Source organism: Phascolarctos cinereus, unplaced genomic scaffold (assembly GCF_003287225.1).
Source record: "Phascolarctos cinereus isolate Bilbo 61053 unplaced genomic scaffold, phaCin_HiC Scaffold_4;HRSCAF=312, whole genome shotgun sequence".
Classification (NCBI taxonomy): Eukaryota; Metazoa; Chordata; class Mammalia; order Diprotodontia; family Phascolarctidae; genus Phascolarctos; species Phascolarctos cinereus.
In genome coordinates, this window is record NW_027555847.1 from 143,351,568 (window position 1) to 143,378,268 (window position 26,701).

The 26,701-nt window shown below is 36.3% G+C and overlaps 1 protein-coding gene across 2 annotated transcripts in view; it reads left to right on the plus strand.

Annotated features, from left to right (window-relative positions):
• Positions 1-26,701, plus strand: part of CTNNAL1 (catenin alpha like 1) — a 100,737-nt gene that overhangs the window by 69,635 nt on the left and 4,401 nt on the right. For both annotated transcript variants that reach the window (XM_078152658.1, XM_020995689.2), the window contains 5 exons: positions 418-568; positions 9,472-9,509; positions 11,102-11,152; positions 11,251-11,405; positions 20,431-20,479. In XM_078152658.1, the coding sequence (XP_078008784.1) occupies positions 418-568; positions 9,472-9,509; positions 11,102-11,152; positions 11,251-11,405; positions 20,431-20,479 (444 nt within the window). The remainder of the gene's footprint in view (positions 1-417; positions 569-9,471; positions 9,510-11,101; positions 11,153-11,250; positions 11,406-20,430; positions 20,480-26,701) is intronic.

Here is a 26,701-nt window from a genome sequence, read left to right on the forward strand (position 1 = left end):
AGGGACGACATGGGAAGAAAATTTGGAACTCAAAATCTTGGGGAGTAGATGTTGAAAACTAAAAATAAATAAATTAATTTAAAAAAACAAAAAAAATATAAAAAAAGAATGATGACTGAGGAAAGGCTATTGGATATAGCAAGTGAGAGGCTATTTGACAATCTTTGAGACAGAGGTTTCCATAGAGTGGTGGAGTGAGGAAGTTTGAGACAGTATTTAAAGGACTGAATCAAGAGTTTTGCAGTGAAAAGGGAAAAAAAATAGGATTATAGTTTGAGGGGATGGGACAATCAAGTAAGAGTTTTGTTAGTTTAAGGGAGAACTAAGCATGTGTGTAGATATTTAAGGAGAAATTGAAGATGAGAAAGTGAAAGGAAACTTTTTGAAATTCATTTACATATAGTATGTATTCTTCAGATAATTTCAGCTGCTGAAACTTTGACGTTACATCCATCCAGCAAGATTGCTAAAGAAAATCTGGATGTGTTTTGTGAAGCTTGGGAGTCTCAGATTAGTGACATGTCAACATTACTAAGAGAAATAAATGATGTATTTGAAGGAAAACGGGGTAAGTCAGAATGCTGGCCACATGTTTAAATTTTGAATTGTTAAGTTTATAATTTTTGTTCCAAGCTTCATCAGGTATAAAATGAATTATCTTTTGTCACAAGGGTTAGCTATTAAGCTAAAACATGTAAATTTTCAGAAATTATAGACTAGAATTATTTTTTATCTTTACTAAATCAAATGTAGTATGACTGAGAAACGATGGAGTTATCTGTAATTTTTGTTTACCTCAGTTTTTATTTATTCTAGTATTTAAGCAGTTAAAATCTTCATAACATAATTAAGTAGAAATTTCATTTTATTACTTGGCTAGTATTGTAGGACTTGTTAAACTTAATATTTCACCTTTATCATTAAGATTCAACCTTACCAGTGTTCTCTTATAACTATCCTTTATTCGTGGAACCAATCCCATACTTTATTTAGTACCATTAGCTTGGATTATAGACACTTCATAATGTAGTGAATATAGCTGTTTAATTTTTGAACTGCTGTCCTTCCTCTTGGATGGAATCTCTTTACCTGATGACTACACAACCTTGGAATAATTCCTGTGGTTGGTAAGTTTATTGGTATTTTTACACCATATAGAATAGCACCATAAGATATAAAGTAAGAAATTATTTTGAATCTTCATTTTAATTTCACCTGAAAGTTTATTTTTCATTACTATGAGTCTCTTACACTTACTCTCAGAAAAAATCTCATTGTAGTTTTAGTCATGGTATTTCTTAGGGAAAAACCTGTTTAGTATAGCTTAATTATATCACTTATCAGCAGCATATTATTATAAAATACCATGTAAAATGATGATCTCATTGAATTAATGTTCATTCATTATATGCAACTATTAGGTGTTTTTGAATGATCAGAGCATAAATGCTGTGTTGTTATTTACTCGTATTGATTCTTCATGATCCTAGAGTAGTTTGCCCATTCCTTCTCCAGCTTATTTTACAGATGAGGAACCAAGGCAAATATAATCAAGTGACTTGCCCAGGGTCACACAGCTAGTAAGTGTCTGAGGCCAACTTCGAATTCAGGAAGATGAGTCTTCCTGACTTCAAACCCAGCATTCTATGCCACTTAGCTGCCTACATGTTGTGTATGTTTACTTAAAAAATCAAAACCAACTCTTTTTTTAAAAGTCATACCATTTGTGAAACATTGAGTTCAACAAACATTTAGGAAATGCCTACTATTGTCACAATTTAAATTTAACAAAAGGGTAAGTGGAGACATTTCTCTGAGTAAGATAACATTTATTATCAGGGGCATGCTGCTTATCAATAAGTGGGTCAATGGATTGCCTCCATTTATGCCAAAGACCACAAGCAAAAGGAAAACTCCCCTTGGGGAGTATAGAACAAAGACTAGAACTGGGTAGATGATATCATGGGATTGAGGGTAACGTGATTGGTTGCAAAGCTGAGGCACAGAGAACAACATAATTGTTTGGAAGTTTGGTGATGAGGACTAGAAAAAAAAAACCCTCCTTCCCTCCTGAGAGTCCAGATACATGATAACAAATTAGGCATCCTAGATAACAGGTTAAGACATCCTTGAGGAATAGCTTCGTGGTGTAAAGATATCAGACCTGACTTCCTTGTGTTCATACTTGTCCCTTAAGGTCAGCAAAATTCCTTGAAGCAAGACTATATTATATCAGTGGTTAGCAGGAGAGCTGAATTTTTAAACTTAACCTGTTACAGGGCAGCTGATTTCTGAACTAAGTTTAGAGACAAAGAACCATGACTTTAGCAGTTGTAAATAGGATCAATAAGAAAATGATATAGCATCAATCTTAATCTTCTCACTATATACATGCAAGGTTCTGGGAAGAGATACAAAAATGATTGAGAGTATTTCTACCCTCAAGGAGTATACAATCAAATAGGAAATATAAGACAAACACAGATACATAATACAAGATAAAACATGATGAATGCATTAGAGAAGTAAAGAATTCTGTGTGGTTCAGAAGAGGGGGAGATAGCTTTCAGTTGGTGAGAGTAATGGAGAATTTCATGAAAGAGATGGCTATTTCAGTGTGACATATCCAGCCCTAATCTGTCTTCTGAACTTCAGTCCTACATCTTCAACTGTCTGATTGAAATCTCCATCTGAATTTTTTGCCAGCAATTCAAACTCAGCATGTACAAAACTGAACTCGTAATCTTTCCCCCAAAACCTGTCATTTTACTTCACTGTTTCAGTTAAGGGTACTACCATCCTTGTAGCCACCCAAATTCAAAACTTCAATTATCTATGCCTCTTTCCTCCTTCACATGTCCATATACTATCTATTGACAAATCCTGTCAGTTCTACCTTCCATGAAGTTTTCTACAAAATAGACCCTTCTATATATTCAGATTATCACTTTCCATCTGGACTTTTGATTGTAATAGTCTCCTAATTTGTGTTTCTACTGCTAATCTCTAACTTCCCTGATCCAGCCTTCACACAACTGACAAAATAATTTTCCTAACGTATTGTCCTGTCCAAAAACCTTTAGTAGTTTCCTTTGTCTCTAGAACAAAATCCAGTTAGTCAGTCCATAAGAATTTATGAATTATCCGCTACTTGCTTGGCTCTATACTAGGCATTAGGATTACAAAGATATAAATGCCCTTAAGGAGCTTAAATTCTCTTCAGAGATACATGTACATATATAAATGTATGCAAAATAAATTCTAGTTAATTTTTTGTGGGAGAAACACTAGGACCTGGGGAGACCATGAAAGGACTCACAGAGATGGTGACACTTGAGGTGGACTTTGAAGAAAGGAGGATTCTAAGAGTCAGAAGTGAAGAGGTGAGGCATCTGAAGCTTGGGGGACATCCCCAAGAGGGATGGGGAAATGTGTATGGAGAACAGCAAAAAGAACGATTTGACTGGACCAAAAGGTGCATTAAGTGGAACAATGTATAATAAGGCTGGAAAGTTAGAATGAAGACAGGTTGTAAAGGGCTTTACATGCCAAAATGAGGAGTTTGATCCTAGAGTAAAAAGAAGCCACTCGGATTTATTAAACAAGAGAATGATGTGGTCAGAACCAGGCATTAAGAGTATCACTTCAGCAGAATGGATAGTGTGGGGAAACACTTGAAACAAGGAGACCAATTAGGGAGCCATTGCAGTAGTCCAGGCAAGAGATTATGAGGGCCTCAACTAAGGTAGGTGCTCAGTGGAAAGGGGGAGAAAAATGCAAGAAATGCTGTGAAGGGAGAAATACAAACTGTTTAGCCTATCACTTAAGGCCCTCAGTAATCTGGTGCCAACCTACTTTTCCATACATATTTCATATCATTACCTTCACACATTCTGCATTTCAGCCAAACTACTTCTAGCTATTCCGCCAGATCAGTATATTACCTTCTACCTCCCCCCATGCTTAGAATGCTCTTCCTCCTGATTTCAGCCTTTTAGAATACTTTTTTTCCTTCAGAGCTCAACTCCGGTACCAACTCTTTCAAGTAGCTTTACCCAGTCTCCATAGCACCCCCTGCCCATCTAGTTGAAATCCTCACATCTTCCCCTTGTTCACACTTCAGATTTAATTGTCCCTGTCACTCTCTACCTTGTATCGTACTTCTCAAAATAACCATCATATCTTTCCACCTCACCCCTTCACCCCAGGTTTCTTGAAGTCAAGGACTATTTCTTTTTTAATTTTTGTGTCCCCAACACCTAATACAAGGCTTTGCATAGGCACTTAATAGATTTTTTTTAAATGAATCTGTTCCATAATGGAAAAGAGCTTAAGCAAAAGCACAGAGATGGGAAGGGGCAGGTCAAGAAGGAGGGACAATGAGTAGTTTTTATGTAGCACAGAAAATACAGAAGGGACTTGTGTGAAATGAGACCACAGGGCATAGAATGGACATGAATCATAATGGATCTTAGAATGCCTGGATAAGGAGTTTATTCTCTATTTTGTAAGAAATGAAAAACTAGTAAAGGCTTTTGAATAAAGACATGACATGATCATAGGGTATTGGGAGTGGGAAGAAGGGGACAGATTCAGAAAGGTGTAGGTAGGGGTGTTTTGGTTGTAGTGCATGGTTTGGTTTTCCAGACCTGTGTTTTAATTAATGTAGGGAAATCTCACAAAAGAAGCTCCTTCAACCAATGCAGAATGGCAATTCGTATGTAACTTATAGTCTTAGAGAGTTGCTGGAGCATAGAGAGTTTAAGTGATTTTCTCATGGTCATACAACTAGTATGTGTCAGAGGCAAGACTTATGCCCAGGACCTCCTGACTCCAGGGCCAGCTCTCTCTTCAGTTCCTGATAATGTCAGACTAAGGAGTTTATATTATGGTTTGACTCCTCCATAAGAAAAAAAAGTTAAGTGCACAAAAAAACACTGTACAAGGCCATTTTGTGGGAGATATAAAGATTCAATATGACAAAAAACACAAATAATCACAAATATGCTTCTCTATCAAGATGCTACAATAGCCAGACTCGTGCTTGCCATGAGAGACAGTCAGTTAGTAAACATGTATTAAGTACCTACCATTGTGCTAAGCACTAGGAATACAAAAAAGAGGCAAAGGACAGTCCCTGTTTTCAAAGAGCTCACAATCTAATAGGGGAGACAATAAGCAAACAAATATGTACTAACAAGCTACATACAGGAAAAACAGGAAATGATTAAGAACGAGAAGGCATTTGAATTTAGAGGGATTGGGAAAAGCTTCCTATAGAAGATGGAATTTTAGTTGGGACCTAAAGGAAACCAATAGAAAAAGATAAAATGTGGAAAAGAGTGGCATAGGGGGTGGAAGGTTTGATTTAGGAAGAAGAGCCAGGTTCAGATCTTGCCTCTGACTAACTTATGTGACTCCAAGCAAGCTACTTAACATCTCTAGTTTTCAGTTTACTGATCTGTAAAATGAGTTGGTTGGACTAGGTGGCCTCTAAGTTCCCTTCCAGGAGTAAATCTATGATGCCATATGAAATACCCTGTATTGCCTTCTGTTTCTTATTATTAACCCATGGCAGAGGGTATCACCAATAGGATGTGTAATAATAAGGATTGTAGTCCCTTAATCTTAATTAATTAAAGAGGTGTCTCTAAATTCTTAATGTTCTGTGACTAGACACATATCAGGCATACTTCAGTGAATCCTGCAGTGTTTTCATACTACATACTTCAGACCTCTGACTTTTTCTTCTGGGGATAATTATCCACTTAGAATCCAAGTTTGCTTACACTTGGGTCATTCAAAAGAGAACAAATGGGAACTAATCTCTTTCTTGTGATCATAATTCATTTCATGTTTCTTCTTGCTTATATTGTTGCCTAGAGCTAGATGACTTCTTAGACTGTGGACCCTGCCTTGTCTTGATCTTTACCTTGAACTAGACCTGCTAACTCCTCTGACTTTTAACATGTTCCAGTCTTTCCAGCCTCATTAAACTTCTTGGACTTGACCCAGTGTCTGCTTTGATTTAGGGATTAGTAATCTTTCATTCTTTGTTGGAGTCCAGGGACTCCCAGTCCTTGACTAGCCTAATGATCTCTGATGCTATCCATGTCCCAGTGTGGCACAAACATTTTTCACAGGTATATCCCATATCTGATTTCCTACGTCAGGTCATTTTAGCAGTAGATACTTCTCTACTAAATTGAGAATGTACAATTAAGAGTGTATGTTTGGTCCCACATTATGTAATTTCACAAGAAGACCACCTGTATCAGCTTTTTATCCAAGGACCTGAAAAACATTTGTTGAAGATATTCTGGAAAATTAAAGGGTTTATACCATGTGTAGTGACAGAAATAGTAATACCCATATATTACTTAAACTAACAGGAGACATCCCATATGCCTAGCTATCCCCAGTATAAGCAGTCAGGTTCCAATTTTGGTTTTAAGTTAAACAGCAGGACTAGTTAAAGAGACTCCCTAAGACCACAGACACACAGATAATATGCTTATACACAGATGTATCCATTCATACAAATAGTACGCCTATCAAGTTTGCAAAGCTGGGAGAAACTGATGATTCATTTGATAATGGAATTGGGATCCCATACTATATCAATAGATTTGAATGATGATCCAAATCTAATAAGATGAAATTTAATAAAGATAAATGTAAAGTACTAAATGTGGACTCAAAAAATTAACTGTATAAATATATAGTGGGGAAAACATGACCAGACAGTGGTTAATATGAAAAAGGCCTGGGGTTTTTTTACATGCTGAAAGCTTAATAAGTATTAGTCTCCCTCCCCAAATGAATGAGTTGCATTAAATAAGTGTAGTGTCTAGTATCAGAGAGTTAATAGCCCCATTTTACTCAGCCCTGTTCAGATCACATTTATATTTCTGGGTGCCACATTTTAGGAAGAATTTTTTTTTTGGCAATTGGAGTTAAGTGACTTGCCCAGAGTCACACAGTTAGCAAGTGTTGAGTGTTTGGTCTAAGGCCGGATTTGAACTCAGGTCTTCCTGACTGAAGGGCCCATGCTCTATCCACTATGATACCTAGCTGCCCCCTAGGGAGACTATATAAAGCTAATAGATACCCAGAAGAGGGCAACAAAGATTATGAGAGGACTCAAAATCATGACTACAATAAGTCTTTAATAAATGCTTGTTGGCTAAGTTAAAGGAACTGGAGATATTTATCCTGAAAGAAACTTAAGGGAATATGATTTGTTTACAAATTTTTTTAAGGGTGGCCGTGTGGAACAGGTAATAGCTGGGTTTTTGTTGTTTTTTGCTTAAGACCAATGGATAAAAGTTATAGGAAAACATGTTTAGGCTCAATGTAAGGAAAAATTTCCTAACACTCAGAGCTGCTCAGAAGTAGAATGGATTGTCTCATAAGGTAGTAATTTCTCTGTTATTAGAGCTCTTCTATTAGTATGTTATAAGCAGGATTATTGACTCATAAATGAATTGTTCTAGATTACTTCTGAGCTCCCTTACAACTCTGAGATTTTATTGGGTATTAAGGTACCAGACTAGGGTGCTGTCAGTGATAATGGAAAGCAAGGAATGAATCCAAAAGATACCACAAAGGAAGATATAAGATAATAGATATAAGGGATGAATTAGTGGGAGGGTTGAAAATAGCTTCCAGATTTTGAGCCTGGGTGACAGGAAGAAAGGTAAGGCAGTTGATGAGGAATGGGAAAATTGGGAAGGGCAGAGAGTTTACAAAAGAAGACAATGCCTTGATTTTTTTTTGTGTGTTGAGATTGAGGACAGGAAGTTCTCTGAAGGCATTTGAAGCACAAGACTAGAGGTCAGCATTGAAAATATAAGTTAGGGACTCAATATAGATAAAAGTGATAGTTCAAAGCTGATAGTTGTTAAAGAGAGAAGAGCCAGAAGGTCAAGATATGACCCTTAGGTTATATCCACAGTTAGGGGTATGAGAAATAAAAGGAGCCAAAGAATCAGCGGTAGAGACATAATAAGAGAGCCAGAATAGTGTCATGAAAGCTGTGAAAAATTTTCAAAACAGAGGGGCAATCAATAGCCAAAGAGAATGGAGACAGAAAATACCATTGGATTTGGCAAGAATTTTGACACTGACAGAGCAGTTTCAGTAGAGTGATAGGAGCCATATTATATGGAGCTTAGAAGGCACTAGGTGATGAGGAGGTAGAGCCATTGAGTCAGAATATTAATACATCATTTGTTAGAGTATTTGCATTCGTAGGATTGTATTAAGTGTTCATTGTACTGGGTACTGTTAAGGATGTAAAATAAATAATCCTCAGTGAACTTACTATCTTATCAGGAAAACAAAACATGACGTAAAGATGAAAATGACTTAATACCTAAAAAAATACCAAATTTGCAAGGCATCTTGTACAAACTGCCTCCTACATAGTGCTGAGGAGTAAGCGGGAGAGCCATTTTGGGAGTCATGTGCATATTGGTGTGGTTGAAACCACATGAACAATGGAATGTGTGTGTGTGTGTGTGTGTGTGTGTGTGTGTATGTGTCATACACGTACACACACACACATACTAACAGCAACTCAGCAACTATTTTGTTTTATATAAAGGAATACTTTTCGTTGAAAGGGTCAAAGTGATACTACATTGTCAACACAAGAGCTCAGATGGTAGTAGGAAAAGCCAGACTTCATAAGGTCAAGACTAGGAATCCAAGCCCATAGGGTTAAGTAAAGTCTAGTGGGGAGTGGGGAGAGAGGGTAATTTATTCTAGGGACAGGCAACTAACAAAGATGTGAGTTTTTAGGTAAGTCTTTCCACAAGGGTAAAGAGAAGTGGGAGATAGGTGCTGTTACCAAGATCAGAATACCAACAGCATTGCCTAATGCTGAACTAGTGACATAATTCCACCTTCCTCATACATAATTCTTTATGTTCCCTCTTTCTAGGACAAGTATTAGTCCTCAAGTCTGAGGAGAGGCTGAACCTACAACTTCTAGTTAAATATGATTGAGGGGATATGGAGTCAGGCAAACTATTACCATAACTTTCAATATAGCCAGTGTAAGATTGTGACTGAAAATGCTTGGACTTTGATGACCCATCCACATTTGCCTCTTTTAAGGGGAATCATCTGTTTCAGTTTTTGTTTTGGCCAAATTTTGTTTAATAAATGTAAACTGCTTATAGATTAAGATGAATATACTTGAAATATTTTATTTCCTCCCTCAGAATATATCTCAAGTAATTGGCTAATATAAGTTTAACATGAAATTACATAACTTTTCAGTTTCCAGGTTCATAAATGAAAGAACTTTGTTTTTAAATGCATGTGATTGATAGAATATATATAGCATTACTACTTAAGCATTCCTCAGTAGTTTCTGTAATAACATTTAACATAGTGAAAAGCATAACAGTGAGAAATATTATATTTGTGAACTTTGTTTACTAATACATGTATTGGTTGTAGGAGAGAAGCGTGCCTACCTTTCACTTCCAAAGCCAGTGGTAAGTGTTGGAAAGTAGTTTTGAATATTTGAGCCCATTTGCTATAGTTTCTTAGGCAATTAATTGCCTTTTAATATCTCAATATAGAAAATCAGCCTTGAAGCCAAGAAAGCCAGGTTTCAGGTCCCCACCCCTCCACCCTGCCGATACATATTGGCTGTGTGACCCTGGGCAAGTCACTTAACTTGTCAGCACATTATCCACACCTACCTATGTCACTGCTGCAAGCCATTTTTTCTCACAGTCACATTCTTTTTGCCCACTGCCAAATGATAGAATAATGCAGTCTTTTACCTTCCCTTCCATAAAACAGAATCATAGACACATAAAATGTTAGAGCTAGAAGTTACCTTAAAAATCACCTAGCCCAGCTCCCTCATCTTACAGAAACTAAGACCCAGAGAGGTTACATTACTTACTCAAAGATGTAACCATGAGTCAACCTGAGATCAAAAAGTGTTTCTGAGGGTCTGTACCAACAGTTCTCCATCCCTTGAACACCTGGGGCCTCTCCCAGCTCTTACCCTTTCTGAGACCGTTGGCCCAGATCATAGATGCCACGACCAGTGGCTGAGTCTTTGTTCCCATTACCTAGAAGATACAGTCTTTTGGGGAGAAGTTAGTAGGTTCCTGGTATTCCAAGCTGGAACTCTTAATTCATTTTCTCCTAGAAACATTTTGCTATATAGTAATTAATTTCTATAAATCTATATACTTAAGATACTTCAGTGTTTCAAAAATCTTTAATTTTAGTGGTATAGGAACTTGCTTTACTGACATAAGTATCAGCCTCCCTATAGTTAATAGACTATCTTCAAGAGTTGCTTTAGTAAAAAAAAAAAAATCAAGTCTGGTAGTGAGTCTTTTTGAACCTAGATAGGCAGGCTCCAGTAAAACAGGCCTACAGTACTCTATCACTGGGCCCACACTTAAAGCTTTTCCAACTTGTTAGGACCTGGCAAAGCATATGCTCTGCTGGTATAACCTTCAAGAACACAGAGTCATCTCCACATCACAACAAGGCTTCAAAATAAGATTTTTAGGGAGGCCAAAATATATTTTGGGTACACTGTGGGTTAAGTAGGCTCTTGTGGGCTATCCTGGAATCCTCTTCCCCATTTGTTCTATAAAATATGTTTTTAAAATTCCAAACAATTAACTTAGAAATGAGTTTTTGGAATATATTGCTTTCATAAATTTGCATGTTACCTTAATTTTTGTTTAAATTTATTATTAGAAAATCCGAGTTCCTTAATACAAGTGTAATCCTCTACAAAATTTAGAAAATGGGATTAGGAAAGGTATCCCATTGAAATCTAACTTACTAAATGAAGGTAAGCTTTTAGATTTGGAGAAATATTTAATAAACTGAATTCCAAATTCATAAAAATGAGGAAAACATGAATTGCATATAAAATGTTATAGGTCTGACTTATTTCATAATAGCAATCATTTCATAGTCTTAGTTCAAATATTAAAAACTTATTGCAAATACCTTGTTTTAAAGAATGAATTTAGTTTATGTTTTTATTGACTACTATATTTCTTTTGATCAAATGTATAATTTTTAAATTTTTTAAAAATTACAACAGAAGAATAATGCAAACCTGAAGCCATTTAAGCCAACCAAACTTGATTCTGAGGTAAGACCATTTCCTATTGAATTGTATTGTATTTTATACTACTTGAAGGTTTTTTAAAAGTCAATAATGACCAAAAAGTTAAAATTTTTAATTTATAGGAACAAGCAAAGATAGCAAAACTTGGACTTAAGCTTCGTTTACTTACATCAGATGTAGACTGTGAAATAGAAAAATGGAAGAACCAGGAGAATGAAATTGTTCGACATGGGCAGAACATGTCCAGTATGGCCTATTCCATATACTTATTTACTAGGTAAATACTATTTTGATGTCCAAAATCCGATCAATATCTTCCATGTTAAGAAAATGTGAATATTAAATTGCTAATGATTATTTATTATCTATCATGTGAAAGTCAACATCAAAACCTAGTAATTAAAATTTACTTAAGTGAAAGAGAAAACTTTTAAGTGTTCTATGAATACAGCCAGCCATTAAGCAGGAGTATATAAGGGCTGGTGAACTGAATATTATCCAGTATTCCAGTTGTTATCCAATGAATCCTGTGAATATTATCCAATATTCATATCCCAAAACTATCCAATTCTGGTGAAATAAATTTATTAAATATGTAAGTACAGGTCTTATACTTCTGGGGTCTTATATTTCTGACAGTATAATGATCAGTGTATCTACCTTGCATTTCTCTTCTGCGTACCTACTTTTTGTATGTGCTGTTATACTAATAGTGTATTCTAGAATTTACGTTGGGACCTATATTAAGCAATACCTTTCTTTTCCTTCTTACACATTCAGGAAAAATTAATTCATCTTTAGTCATCTGGTACTTCATGATTTCTCAAAAATTATCCACAGTAGTTCTTAGATCATTTCTGCAAGTCTCTATAGTACCCTAAGATGTAATTAACCTGGACCTAAAGACTTGAATTCATTTAAAAAAACAGGTATTCTCTTACCATCTGTCCACCATCTTAGGTTTCAAGCCCCTCTTCATGTTTGTTCTCCCCTTTCCAGTTTAAACATCCTTTCACTCAATGGAAAAAAACAAGAGTGAGTTATAATGTTCTTTATTCTGTGATAAGAAAGTAAGCTCATTTCAAGTAGGGATTTCATTCTTTGTATTCCCAGTACCTAGCGCACAACAGATGCTTAATAAGTGCTTGTTGATTGATTGTTAAAATTATACCATATCCCCTAGGTGGTTCTTCACTTCCCTGCCCATTGTTTTCTTCTTATTCTGGATATCACTTTTAAAAAGACTTGTTGTCTTTAGCTTTTGTAACAAGGCTTTCTGACAGGTTCCTCCCACTCTTTTGCATTTGTCTTTGGTTATGTCTTCTCAGCTCATGTATATTTATAAAATCTAATTTCATCAGAGAGCTTCTTGTGCAACCACATTAGTTTCTTTAGATGCTTCTTTTGTTTTTATCACGTTTACTCACAATTACATAAACAGAATTTTGTCCTTAAGAATTCTGCCTCCATCTTAATGCCTTCATTCCCTTTAGAGTCCTTGGCCATGGAATCATAACTGTCTTTTCATTTTTTTTTTCCAGGCAATTGGGGTTAAGTGACTTGCCCAGGGTCACACAGCTAGTAAGTGTCAAGTGTTTGGTCTGAGGCCAGATTTGAACTCAGGTCCTCCTGACTTCAAGGCCGGTGCTCTATCCACTGTGCCACTTAGCTGCCCCCTATCCTTTCATTCTAATGCAGCTTTCTTAAATTCTAGTGTGCAGGTTGGACTATGCCTAAGTTCCTTTCCTTTGTATTACAAACTCCAACATGACATGGTCATTCAATCCTGTTATTTTTCACCTTCCATGTAATCAATGTTTCATTTTGGTAGAAATTAAGAAAGCAAGTAGCTTCCCCAACAGCTTCCTCTCCCTTCTAAAAAATGAAATCAGCAGAGTAAATCTGCTGCTCTACTTTAGAGCAGTTGAAATTTTACATCTGACTTTTTTCCCTGCTTGTTTCATAATTTTTAGGAAAGCATCTTCCCTATCCTCTATCCAGATGGATTGTCTACACTATATTCCCACAAAGATATCACTTTGCCTTCTCTCTCTACTTTAGCTCTTCAGATTTATTGGTTTTCATAACCAATCCATCAACAATTTGGATTGTCCACAAACTCCTGTTATGTGTTAGGCTCTAGAGATGAAAATACAAAAATGAAAGTTTTGACTTTTATTAAGCTTGTGTTTGATTGAGGGAGATGACCAGTATATATGTGTACATATATATATATATATATATATATATATATATATATATATATATATATGTATGTATGTATATTATATATGTATATATATTATGTATATATGTATATATGTGTATATAATATATATATGTATATATATTATATATGTGTGTGCGTGTATATATGTGTATACATATATATATATAAGTATATACAAAATAAACACTAGGTGATTTGAGGTGAGGGGGAGCATTAGTAGCTGAGAGGATCAGGAAAGGGATCAGGTAGGAGGTAGCATTTGAAACAAAGGAGCTTTGAAACAAACCAGGAATTTTTTGAGGAAGAAGTGAGGAGTGAGTGCATTGGGGACATCAAGGACAGCCTGTACGCAGGCAAAGAGCTTCTGTGAGGAACAACAGTAAGGGCAGTTTGACTAAACTGAAGAATATGTGCAGGAGTGTAAAATAATAAAGTTGGAAAGGGTAGAGCCATATGTTAAAGGACTTTTTATTTGTATTCTAATGTCCATATACCTTTTTAACATATAATACTATTTCCCTTTCCTATTAGATATATTTATTTTGAAATAGAAAGTTACATATTTGCTCAAAATAATATATTCCATATTGCAGTAGAGAGTCTCCCAAGTGTCAGTGATTCTTCTACGAAGTCTTAATTACCTCCTTGTGTTAAAATTTCAATTTTGTTTGGTATCCTTGAGATATAGCAATGTATAAGCATCTAATGTTATAGTATTTTTCTCAGCCCACTTTCCTCTTACATGAACCTCATCTTATAAAATGTTCCTTTCTGTGTCATACTTGTGGACTTTTAATTATTTTTCAATTTTATCTTGACAGTTTTATTCTTGAAATGTTAGTATAGAGTCCTTTTGACTAGGCAATAAGACTCCTATAAAACACATTATTCCTAGCCTTTGTGGGGCTCCACTCTTTCCTAGAAGACCATCATTCCAGCATTTAGTCCAGAAAGATAAAATTCTGTTCAATAGTGTTTTTGTAACCATTTCTTCACTTACCATATATTTTTCTCTCTTAGAGGCCTGACTTTCAAATGGTAGACCAAGTAAACTCACAATATGCTCTCAAGTTTTACCTAGGATTTCAGAGGCATTCGATATATATGTTACAGGGGTTTGTTTTGTTTTGTTTTTTCTGAAGGTGTCATTCATTCCCATGTAAATCAACAGAAGTGAATAGCAATTGTGAGTCTGTTGAGTCAGCTGTCTTTTATGCCTTTGATACATATGCCAGGAAGACATCTTCCAGTTTGCTGTGTCAGGTCTCCCACATGCCTTAGTAGAAAGTTGTCAGCCATCATAAAGACAGCTCCTCTTGGGAAAAGGAGCAGGATTCTTTTCTTTTTTTTTTCCTTGGTTTTTTTTAATTTTTTTATTTTTTCCATATCCTTTTGAGTTGAAAATTTTTCTCCCTTTTCCTCCCCCCCACCCTCCCCAAGACGGCGCACAATCTGATATAGGCTTTACATTTACATACCCATTAAACATATTTTCACATTAGTGAAGTTGTAAGTGAAAATTAAAACCAATACGAGGAACCATCAGAAAGAGGAAACAAAACTCAACAGAAGGTAAAAATAAGTGATAGCGATTCGACTTCCATGGTTCTTTCTTTGAATGTGAACAGCCTTATCCATCCCGAGGCCTCTGGAAATGTCTTAGATCCTCATAATGCTGAGAAAGGTTCAGTTTAACAATCTTAGTCATTGCATAACGTGGCTGTTATTGTGTACAAAGTCCTCTTGGTTCTGCTCACTTCACTCAGCATCAGACCATATAAGTCTTTCCAGGTTTTTCTGAAGTCAGCCTGTTCATCATTTCTTACAGCACAATGGTATTGCATTACATTCATATACCACAACTTGCTCAGCCATTCCCCAGTTGATGGGCATCCTCTCAATTTCCAATTCTTTGCCACCACAAAAAGAGCTGCTATGTATATTTTTGTACATATGGGTCCTTTTCCCATTTCTTTGATCTCTTTGGGATATAGCCCTAGAAGTGCTATTGCTGGATCAAAGGGTGTGCACATTTTTGTAGCCCTTTGGGCATAGTTCAAAATTGTTCTCCAAAATGGTTGGATCATTTCACAACTCCACCAACAACGTATTAGCGTTCCAATTTTCCCACATCCTCTCCAACATTTATCATTTTCCTGTTTTGTCATGTTGGCCAATTTGATAGGTGTGATGTGGTACCTCAGAGTTATTTTGCTTTGCAAATCTCTAATCAATAACGATTTAGAGCATTTTTTCATATGACTATAGATGGCTTTAGTTTCTTCATCTGAGAACTGTCTGTTCATATCCTTTGACCATTTATCAATTGGGGAATGGCTTGTGTTCTTATAAATTTGTCTTAATTCTCTATATATTTTAGAAATGAGGCCTTTATCAGAAAGGCTGGTTGTAAAAATTCTTTCCCAATTTTCTACCTTCCTTCTAATCTTAGTTGCATTGGCTTTGTTTGTGCAAAAACTTTTCAATTTAATGTAATCAAAATTATCCATTTTGCTTTTTATAATGTTCTCTATCTCCTGTTTGGTCATGAATTCTTCTGTTCTCCATAGATCTGATAGGTAAACTATTCCTTGTTCTCCCAGTTTACTTATGGTATCAGCCTTTATATCTAAGTCCGAGCAGGATTCTTTTCACCTGACACTGCCCATGTGTCCTCCTTAGTGTTCTTAGGAATATGGGATATTTTCTATGATAACTCTCCATAAGAGGAATTTCAAATTTGTTTTATATTTTCAGTGGTGTAGAACTTTTTTCATCAGTTCCCTACATTCTTCTTCTTGGAAACCTTTTGATATTGAATTTGATTCTCATTTACCCCTTCCGAACCTCTCTCTGTCTTCCTGCCTAGATTTCTTCCATTCTTCCTAGGAACCCTTCCTTCCTAATAAATGAGAGTAAAAGTGGGCATCTACTTTGTTTTTTGGTCTTTATGACCACAAAAAGTGCTGATATAGATATTTTGGTGTAAATAGAGCTTTTATTTTTGTTAATGCCCTACTTGGAATCTCTAGATCAAAGAATATGTAGAATATGTACATTTTAGCTAGTAAAGATTTAAGGTGCAGTGAGGTACAGCACAGCAGGTCTCAATCCTCCCAGGACCACTGTAGAGTTTAACAAACATTTCTTAGGTGCTTTCAATGTACAAGAGACTGGCTCGGCATGAGGGCAAGGAAATAGGGAAATAAGTATTTCTATAATGCCAACTGTGTACCTCACAATAACCCTGCAAAGTAGGTGTTTATTGTTATTCCCATTTTACATTTGAGGAAACTGAGGCAAACAGAGATTATGATTAGTCATATTTGATCTGTATGGGTGGCCTTAAGGTCACACAGGTAGTAAGTGGCTGTGGTAGGATTTGAATTCAGGTGTTTCTGACTCCAGGGCCCAGCACTCTCCACTGTGCCACATAGCCACCTGAGGCCACCTGTGCATGAAAATACACATTTGAAAAAACAGATTATCTGTTTTTAAAATTTATATCCAGGACTATGACACATATCCAAATAAGATAGAATATGTTAAGGATAAGGGCAAAGAAGAGATTAGTACAAAATACTGTGTGAAAATTTGAAAAAGGACAGATCACTTTCAGCTGGGGGATAAGGAAAGGTTTAATGAAGATATAGCACTAATTTTTGTAGAAAGAAAAGCAAAGAACTGGAGGGATTATATTTCAGGCATTGGCAATAGCCCCCATGAATATATGGTGGTATGAGAAGATGTGAGAATAGCTTGACTGTACAGATTGATTGGAACAGATAGTCCTAAATGGAATAATGTGAGGGAGTCCCTTGAATATAAAGTTAATGAGTTAATATTTATGAGATTAGGAGCAACTGCTAAAGTTTTTTAAAGAAAGGAGTCATATTTGTGCCTTCAGAAGATTATTTTGGCAGCTGCGTGCAGGATAAATTAAGGGAAGATGCTGGGAGACAATCATCATAATCTCAGTAAAAGGTAAATGAGAGTTTGTACCAGTGTGGTGAGAAGCAAAACTGATCAGATGTGGGGTGTAGGAGGAGAGGACAATCAAAGATGACTGAGATTTTGATCCCTATGACAAAAGATTATGCTGCTGTCAACAGTAATAGGGATGCTGAGAGAAAGAGCAGATTTGGCAGGTGACTATCAGTATTAAATGGTCGAAAAGAATGAAGACTAAGAAATGGCCTTTGGATTTGGGAATTATAAAGTAATCTTCATGATATCTGATTCAGTAAACAGAGGGGGCAGAAGACAATTTACAGAAGATTAGGATTGAGTGATGAGGAAGCAGATGCAGTAATTATAGATTATTTCCTAGAAGTTTAATAGTGAAGGACAGAAAGACACACAATGATAACTTGAGGTAATAGGAATACACATACAATGTCAATTTTTGCTAGGGAGGTCCTGGAGGATCACACTTACATAACAAGTTAATAAGTCTGAAACTGTAGGTAGAAAATTACCTGCATCTCCATGTTCTTACCCAGATTTTTTTTGCCTGCAAAATCCCACAGCTTCCACATTTCAGTTTCTTGTCTTAGTTAAGGCTGAGATAGACAGTGAGATTATGTCACTAGTGCCCAAGTATTTCTTCCACTGACTGTTATAGCCTCTTAACAGAAGTACCAGCTGGTAAAGGGACTTCATCTGTCTTGCTTCCATGATTATCAGCTAGTACCTACAGATTCACGTTCTCCTATTGCTCTTCAGCCATTTGGCCAGTACTGTGCTTCCCTCGAATGTCTTCACATGAATATATATTCTTAATGTACACTGTGATTCCAATCTGTTCTGTTCCTTTTGAATAAAGTATACTTCTCACATAGCCATTTTTAGCCATGAATCTCATCCCATCAAGGTTCAGTGATACCTTTGAGGTCAAATTTGCTTCCTTTGATTAGGATCTCTAATTTACCCTTTTTGTTACCCATTGTCTGTGTGTTTATAGATAGACATCTGAAGCCATGAGTTTAGTGCTAATTCTCTTTTTATTTAATGCTTACTATGAATTACTGGTCCTCTCTTCTGCAATTACTCTTATATTACACCTAAGATTCTCTGTGGTATCTGACTTGACAAATATGTATGGACAGTTTTCTCCCTCCACTGTATTTTCAGTTTAAAGATCCCTTTATCAGATTTGCAAGACTGCGAAAATACATTTTTACTGGCTCTTATTAGGTGTACTCCATCCCTGGTCAAGAGCACATTGTCCTGTATTTTAAATGAAGGTATAAAACTGAAATCCTATTTTCTCACACCAGCTTTTTAGTCTGCATTTCATTTCCCAAGGCTGCCTTTCTCTTTTGAACCTGTACCTTCAATTGTCAGTAGTGGTAAAAACAACACTTATACCTTCAGAACCTTCATTTTTTTTTACCCAGGATTTAAAAATCATTAGAAATATGTATATATATATATATATATATACATATATATATATACATATATATATATATGTATATATATATATATATATATATATATATATATACACACACACATATATTTTAGTGTGCTCCTAGTGGTACCACTTGCCACCACAGAGTGGGTAGTGTCAAAAGGTTTGCCAGATTTCAGGAGGCTCTCTGACAGATCCCAGACACACTTCCTGGGAAAACAACAAACTTCTCTACTGTTCATCAGCATCCCTTAGTAGGGCGTTAGTGGCCACTGTCACTTGTCTCCTCTTCTCATCCTTCTCACCAGTTAATTCCTTGAAGCACAAAAAGTTGTTTCCTCCTACCAGCATTTAGCTCCCTCTTCCAAGGGAAGAGTTTTATGTCTTATATTTAGTTCTAAATCAAGGGTCTTTCTTTCTTCTCTTTATGTGTCATATTCTTTTTATCCTCTTACAACCTAACATGAATTAGGATTCTTTTTTTCCTTTGTTCCTATTTCAAAGCTTTCCTTTCACTTTTTAAAGGAAGAGTTGATCCTCCCTGATAATTTAAAGTGTACAGTTACATTCATCCAGCTTAAACTCTAGGAAAAAGACCGATTTGCATTTTGTGCATGCATAAGTGTATTTAGTACTCAAAACCCCCCACAAAACCTCTCCTGGCCTTAGTTTCAACAAATGTAAAATTATGTGGTAGTACCAGATGACCAAAGTAAGGTCCTATCTAAATCCTAAATCTGTGAGTACATCCACTGCAAAATTACCTGTGTTCTCTATACTTGCTTGACGCAAGAGCTTCAGTCCTATTCTTTGACATTTCTCATGGCTGACTACTTTGATAAATTGTCTGGATACTATCTATTCCTGTTTAATTGGTTAGGGACTCAGTAATGGGGTGGCTAAACAAGTATTATTTAAGGTAGGCTTCCTACTGTTTCTTGCTAGACTAAGATGCCCTTTGCAATTAAGCTGCCAGACTCTAAAAGAAACAGAATTTGCTCTCTAGGTTATTCTCTGTATAAGGTTCTTAAACAGCAGTTTAATTATTTGAAAGGTGCTATCTAATTTCTTGCTTCTCTGGCTACATCTCACTATTTTTCTTCCTTGAGGCTGGCTTTATTTATCGTTGGCTTTCCACTTTTCCTAGCCATGAGATGTTCACCAGCCTTTGACAATTAGCCCTGTCCTACCAATACTCCTAAGCCCCAGGGAAAGGACAAGCTGCCCTGAGTTTGAATCTGTTTGGAGTACTCAAGCAGGAATTCAGTTATCATGAAAATGCTAATTACCCATATCCCTCCTCTTCAGAGTTCAGAAATTTTGCCACTTGTCTAGTATTCTGTATACTACGGTTTTGGTTTTTGTTTTTTTTAAATAAAAGCATATAAGTTTTTGAAAGGTACAGGTATGATATGTAAAACTCGGGTATAATTTAGTTTACACTGATTTTTTCATGTAAAATGTACACTTACTATATGGTTAATAGTAGAATGGAGTAAGTAACCACAAGAATTCTGTTGCTTGATTCATTAAGATTTTAATAAATTAGAGGTTTCAATTCATACTTAATAATTGAGAGCATTCATAATGTATAAAATAGATCAATCTCCATATAGTAATTTTTCTCTTTTTTTAAATTAATGTTGTTTATTTCAGGGGGGAAGGGCTGTTGAAGAGTGCTCAGGATTTAATTTATCAAGTAGAGGTATGCTATGTTCTAGTTTACATTACTCATAATATTTTATGCTAATAATATGAACATCTATGTTCTCACCAATGACTTCCTGTTCTGTCACTTCAAGGGAGAATATAAAATTAGGATATTGTAGCGGTCTTCTGTGAAGCATTTTTGAACAACGTATTTAATAAAAATTCCTAGGAATAATAGGTTTTCCCAATACAAGAGTATTTGAAGTTTTTAGATTTTCCAAAGATGGATAAAAATCCTCCCATAAGGTACCTACTTACACTAACCAGAATTTCAGAAAATGTTTAGTCGCTACCATATTCTAAGGGCAACATTTAGTCACAGTGGGAAGTGTTAAAACTATACTTCCTTTTTCCTTCCTCCTTTTTTTGATTCCCTAGGGCCAGAGTTGAACCTAAGCTACCTACCTTCCCACAAGGTCCCTGGTAGCCCTAATAGTCAATGATTCTAAATTTAGGAAACTTCAAAATTGTCAGAGATAGTAATTTGCTTAGGACCAGCAGACCACTCTATCCTCTACTCCAAAGCACTCTCCCTTAATCTAAAATTGGAATTATCTTCCAACTTGGAAATCCCCTTTAGTCAATAAGTGTATAGTCTTTGCTTCACAGCCAAATCTCATTGGGAAAGACATTCTTAGCTGGGATGAAGTAAGGGACAGCAAATGACAAAGTCAGAAGAATGAAAGTAAACCTCCTTTTAGACTTGATTTTTAAAATAAGCTATTTAGGAGTTGTTTCCCTTAAACTAGACCAAACTCGCTATTAGTCCTGAAGTTTTGGATTGAGGTACAGGCACTGTCACTCCACAAAGCATCACCTGTCTGTTTCTCATGCTAGATGATTAAACTGTGATATGCCAGTTACTCATATGGCACTTAGAAGTTGGCTTCTTGCATCTGGGACAAATGATGCCCTGTCCATTTCTAATGCCTATTTTTTTATACTAACTTCATGATAAGAGGATTTTATCACTAGAAAGCCTGTTAATAGTAACTTTTCTAAGCCCTTCAATCCTTGCTCTAAGATTTATTCTCCTAACATCTTGACTTTTATAGTTGGGATTTTATCAGATAAGCTTCAAACATTTAGAGCTCATTTTATCATGTATCTGATTTAATACCAGATATATATGATTTTTCAAGCAAACTGTAAGCTCCCAGATATCCCAGCAGGTACTCTAGATGATGAACCACTAGATTCAACTGTAGTTGAAATTTACCTGGTCTTCCTTTAAGGAGAATTATAAAAACTTCATCACTTTTGCTTGATACTTATTGGCAAAGCAATTGTTCAATAAAATTGGCTGCCCTACCATGATGACTTTATTTTATCTGCCCTAACAGGGCCTCAGTTCTTTCCGTTTTTCTGATGCTCAACATTCTGACCAAACATTAGAGAAAACAAGTTTTTATCCTTAAGAACAAATTTATCTTTACCTGGCCCAAATGAGCAGTTTCTCACAGTTTTGGCCTTACTTCCCATCAACTCATAATTTTAGAGATGGAGATCCTCATTTTATCCTCATAGATGTAGAGTGGCTTGCTCATGGACACACAGGTTATTAGAGGCAGAATAATTTTGTGAAGAACACTGAACTTTAAGTCAGAAGACCTGACTTTGAGTCCCAGCTCTGACTTTTCATACTTGTGTGACCTTGAGCAAGTCATTTCCACTAAGTCCCAATTTTCACTTCTTCAAAATAGGGATAGTATTGAACTACTTATTTCATAGTATTATTCACCTGTATTTTAATAGCAAGCTCAGAAAAGAGCTCCTAGTCTCTTTCCATAATTCCACGTTGCCTTCTGGAATGCCCTTCTCTTCAATTTGATCAACCCTTCCCTTTTTACATGGGTAAACTGCTTCAACTATCTCCTCTGCACCAATAACCCTCAAATCTTTAGTTCTGACAGTGTTGGGGGGGTCTGGGTTTTTTTTTTTTTTGCCAAATTCTAATACTAAAAATCCAACATTCCTACCTAAAAAATCCTTTTCTGTCACTTCAAACCCAACATAACCAAACAAAATTTATTAATTTTCTTCTATCTACCCCTCAAAAAAAATCCCCTTCCATTTTTCCATACCCTAGATTTGGACTTCTCTTTTTTTCAGTCATACAGACTTAAAATTTCCATCTCTCCTTTTGTTCCCCATAACAAATTAGTTTTCAGGTCCTATCCATTCTTTCTTGTAATGTATTCATACTGCTACAACCTTAGTTTACCTCACGCCTAGACTATATAGCAAGTTTTTCCTCTAATCTTTTACTTTTAATGTATTCATTACACCACTGCCAATTTATTCATAAATGTGGCCCTAACCCATCCTATCCCACTTTATTTCTGACTACAGTACTTCCCAGTTTGAATTCTCTGCTTTAAATGTCAACTCCTACATGAACCTAATTGTTGGTTCTTTTGCCCCAGTCACTTTGTTTGTTGTATACATATCCCTTAATAGAATGCAAAAAGTCCCTGTGAGCTGAGGCTGTTTCCTAACACAGTGTGTAGCACAGAGCAGGCACTTAATAAATGCTAACTGAATTGACTGAAATTGCTCCAATCAGGCTAATCTATCCACTTTCCCCAACACATTGCTTATTCTACAGTTTTGTTTATAGTATAAATCCCCTTAATGAAAGAATTTGTCCTGTGAAGTTTGGATTCAAAGGGCTGCACTTGTGGACCTAGAGGGCCACATGTGGCCTCAAGACCGCAAATTCCCCACTCTTGGTTTATATCTTTCCCACATCTAGAATACCTTCTCCTCTCTACCTGTCCAAATTCTGCCCATGCTTCAAGGTCTGCCTCCTTCAGGAAACTACACTGAGCATTCTGCCCCACAGTTTATCTTTCCCTCTAGTAATATCCTAAAGTACTTGCCTGTCTGTGTTCCTTGTCATTTAGAATCATAGTTATTTATAAAGGCAGACCTCTAATTTACAAGTAACGTGTTCCAAGAGCTTGTTTGTAAGTCAGAGTTTTGGAATTTCGGGTGTATTTTTCAGGAGAAACTATGTTCTTGGGTGTAGAACATAGTCAGGGTATAGATATTTATTTTACCTAGAATATATCTAATCTGTGATACTAATACTTCCCTAAGTTCAGTCAGGGGCCTTTAGTTACCTTCCAGAGGCTTGTTTTTTTCATACAAAAGGATACTTTTAGACATATTAATTGGTAGGTATTCAGGCAGCATAGCAAAGTGAAAAAAGCAGTAATGGGTAGCTATTTGTGGGGAGGGAGAATTGAGAGAACTGAGGCTACCATATAAGTAGGCCAGGACTACCACGACTTCCACATTCCTGTGCCTGCCAGGGCCTATTCTTCTAAGCCAAGTAGCTCTTGAATTTTGATGAGGAAAAAATTACATCTTAATTTCAATCCAATTGGTTTCCCTTGTAATCCAATGTATTTACAAACATTATTCTGAGAAGTGGTCCGTAAGCTTCTGGCACACAAAGCTAAGTATACCTGCTCTAAGCTGTTTTGCTTTTCACAGCTTCTTCTTCTACTTCTGAATTCACAAGTTCCCTAAAAGCTCTATATTTTTCACAATGGCAAATGGGATTCTGACTCATCACTATGGTGCAATACAATTTGGAGCCAGAGATCCCTGGTTCAAATCTCAGCTCTGATACTTACCTACCTTTGTTACTTTGGGCAAGTTACTTCAAATCTCTAGGCCTTAGTCTCATCTATAAAATGAAAGTTGAACTAGATGATTTCTGAGGTCCCTTCCAACTCTCAATCTATGATCCTATAACCCTAAGTGGGAGCAGCTATTTATATGTATTTGTTATTTTTATGCCTTGAACTACCCATATTGCTATGTTGTATCTATACTTGTCAGGCCAGTGAGCTTTTCATAAGCTTTTTCAAGAGCAAGAGTCTTTTACTTCCTTCTTTGAACAGTCCACACCACATTTCTCATTAAACATTTTATAGACTGATCTATCTCAAAGTGCAGATCTTGAGGTTGTAGAGGTTTCCAAGTAGTCAGTAGGATCTTTAAAAGACAAACAACAGAAATATCCTCCAGGAAGACTTCACCAACTGTAATGTACTATCTGATTCATTAATCACTCAAGTATTTTCTGTGCTCCCATGAGTCCACTAAACAATACAAAACATTATTGTATTGGAGTTCAGAGATAAAGTCTGTGGGTTAGAATAGCAGCGGCAGTCCCTTCTTGGGAGAGGTGAGAATTCTGATAAACCTTGTAGAATGAGTAGGTCTTGAATAGGTTAAGGAATAAAAATGTGAGGAAGGGCATTGAGGAGGGTTGGAACAAAAAGAAAACCAGCCTGATACAGGGATGTGCACTGGGGAGCAGTGAAAACTAAGTTTGGATAGGTATATGCTGTTTTACTAAGACTGTCCTGGAAGCAGCATGTAAAATGGATTAGAATAGATAGAGAAGCAAGCCAAGAAGTCTGCCTTTTAAAGTCACCTATGTGTGAAGATCTTGATTTAAGCAGAGGCAGCAGGAATGGAATGGGCAGAAAGTATAGTTTTTGAAAGGAATGATTTGAGAATACCGAATGACAGGTCAGACCAGAGGAAGGTTAACATTAACCTCTTTTAAAATCCTTGATGGTCCTCTGTCATTTGACTACCCTTAAGGTCTAATAAATGAAGGCATATGATTGCCATTTCAAACATCTACTTCTCAATTGACTAAAAAATTAGCCCATTAGCTAATAGAGAGGCAGACAAAGTTGAAGTTTTTAAATTTATTTTTGCTAGGCAATGGAGTTTAGGACTTGCCCAAGGTCACACAGCTAGTAATTGTCAAGTGTCTGAGGCTGGATTTGAACTCAGGTCCTCCTGACTGTAGGGCCAGTGCTGTGTCCACTGCACCACCTAGCTGCTCTGAGAAAGTTGAATTCTTAAGAGAACTTAAAATTAACTCAACTGTCTCCTCCCTGCACACTAGATTTCCACTACAGTTAGAGGCCACATCTAGCTGGTTTATCCTTCCTTTAAACTTATATAGCTATGCTCCCTTCAATACTTTACCTGGAATGGGTTCTGTTTGTCAAAAGGACTAGCAAACTTGATATGGACATTGCCTTTTAGAGGGTCCTAGAGAAGAAAAACTCAAGTCTTCATCTTTTCTTTCTCCTTTAGAAATTCTCTCCTGTGGTCATTGTCCTCCATTCTCGATTGAGATCAAAATGGCCATAGCTGTAGTTCATAAGGATATGCCTTATCCAAAATGGAGTAACCTTTGGGCCAAATTCCTCCAAATTTAAAAATTATTTGATCCTTGCTTCCCACTGAGAATATTAACCACTTGCTCATCAAATATTTATTAAACTACTCTTGGCAAATATATGTTACTAAGACACAGCCACCATTATCAAAGAGCTTATAGTCTAGGATCACATTCAACTGAAATGATCAGGAAAGGCTTTACAGAGTTGGCTTGTGAACTATACCTTAGGGAGGACTAACAGGTTGAGACAGAAGTGAGGACATTCCAAGAGAAGGGAACAGTCTTAGCAAAGGCACAGAAATGGGAAAAGCACATAATATACTTGGGAGTAACAAGTCTATTTTGGCTAGAGAATAAGGTTCATACAGGGGAATGGGGAAAAATAAAACTAGAAAGTGAAAATGAAGAAGCAAAATTATGAAGGACCTCAAGTACTAGGCTAAAGAGTCCTTAATGATTAACTGTTGAAGGGTTCTTAATTAGCAAATGACATCAAAGCAGTCCTTTGGGAAAAATAATCTAATAATAGTGAACAGGGTAAACAAACTACAGGCAGGAGGAAAACCAGAGTAGCATATCACAAAAAACAAGGGAGGTTTCAGAGGGGTGGTAAGCAAAAGGACTACAGATACTCAGACAGCAGCTTCAGTGACATATACATGAAGAATGGCGAAAAGCCCACTAGTAATTAGTTTTTTGGGGCTACTTTACAGTCCTGTAGTTACCAGACTATCCTTAGGTTGTCTTGTCACCATACAGAGCTATAATCAACATTTTACCATCTGGCAGGCATTATTCTAACCTATACATTTGGGGTTACCCTATTTAACAAGTGAGTTTGTTTTCTCTGAACAAGCATGTATCACCTCTGACGGAAGGTAGATTCCCTTCTTTTCCAAGGTCACCAAATCCTCAGTCTCCCCCTCCCCAATCCTTGAGTTCGTAACAGGAACTAACATCCACATGGAGCCCTTAGACAGTCACTTCCATGAACCA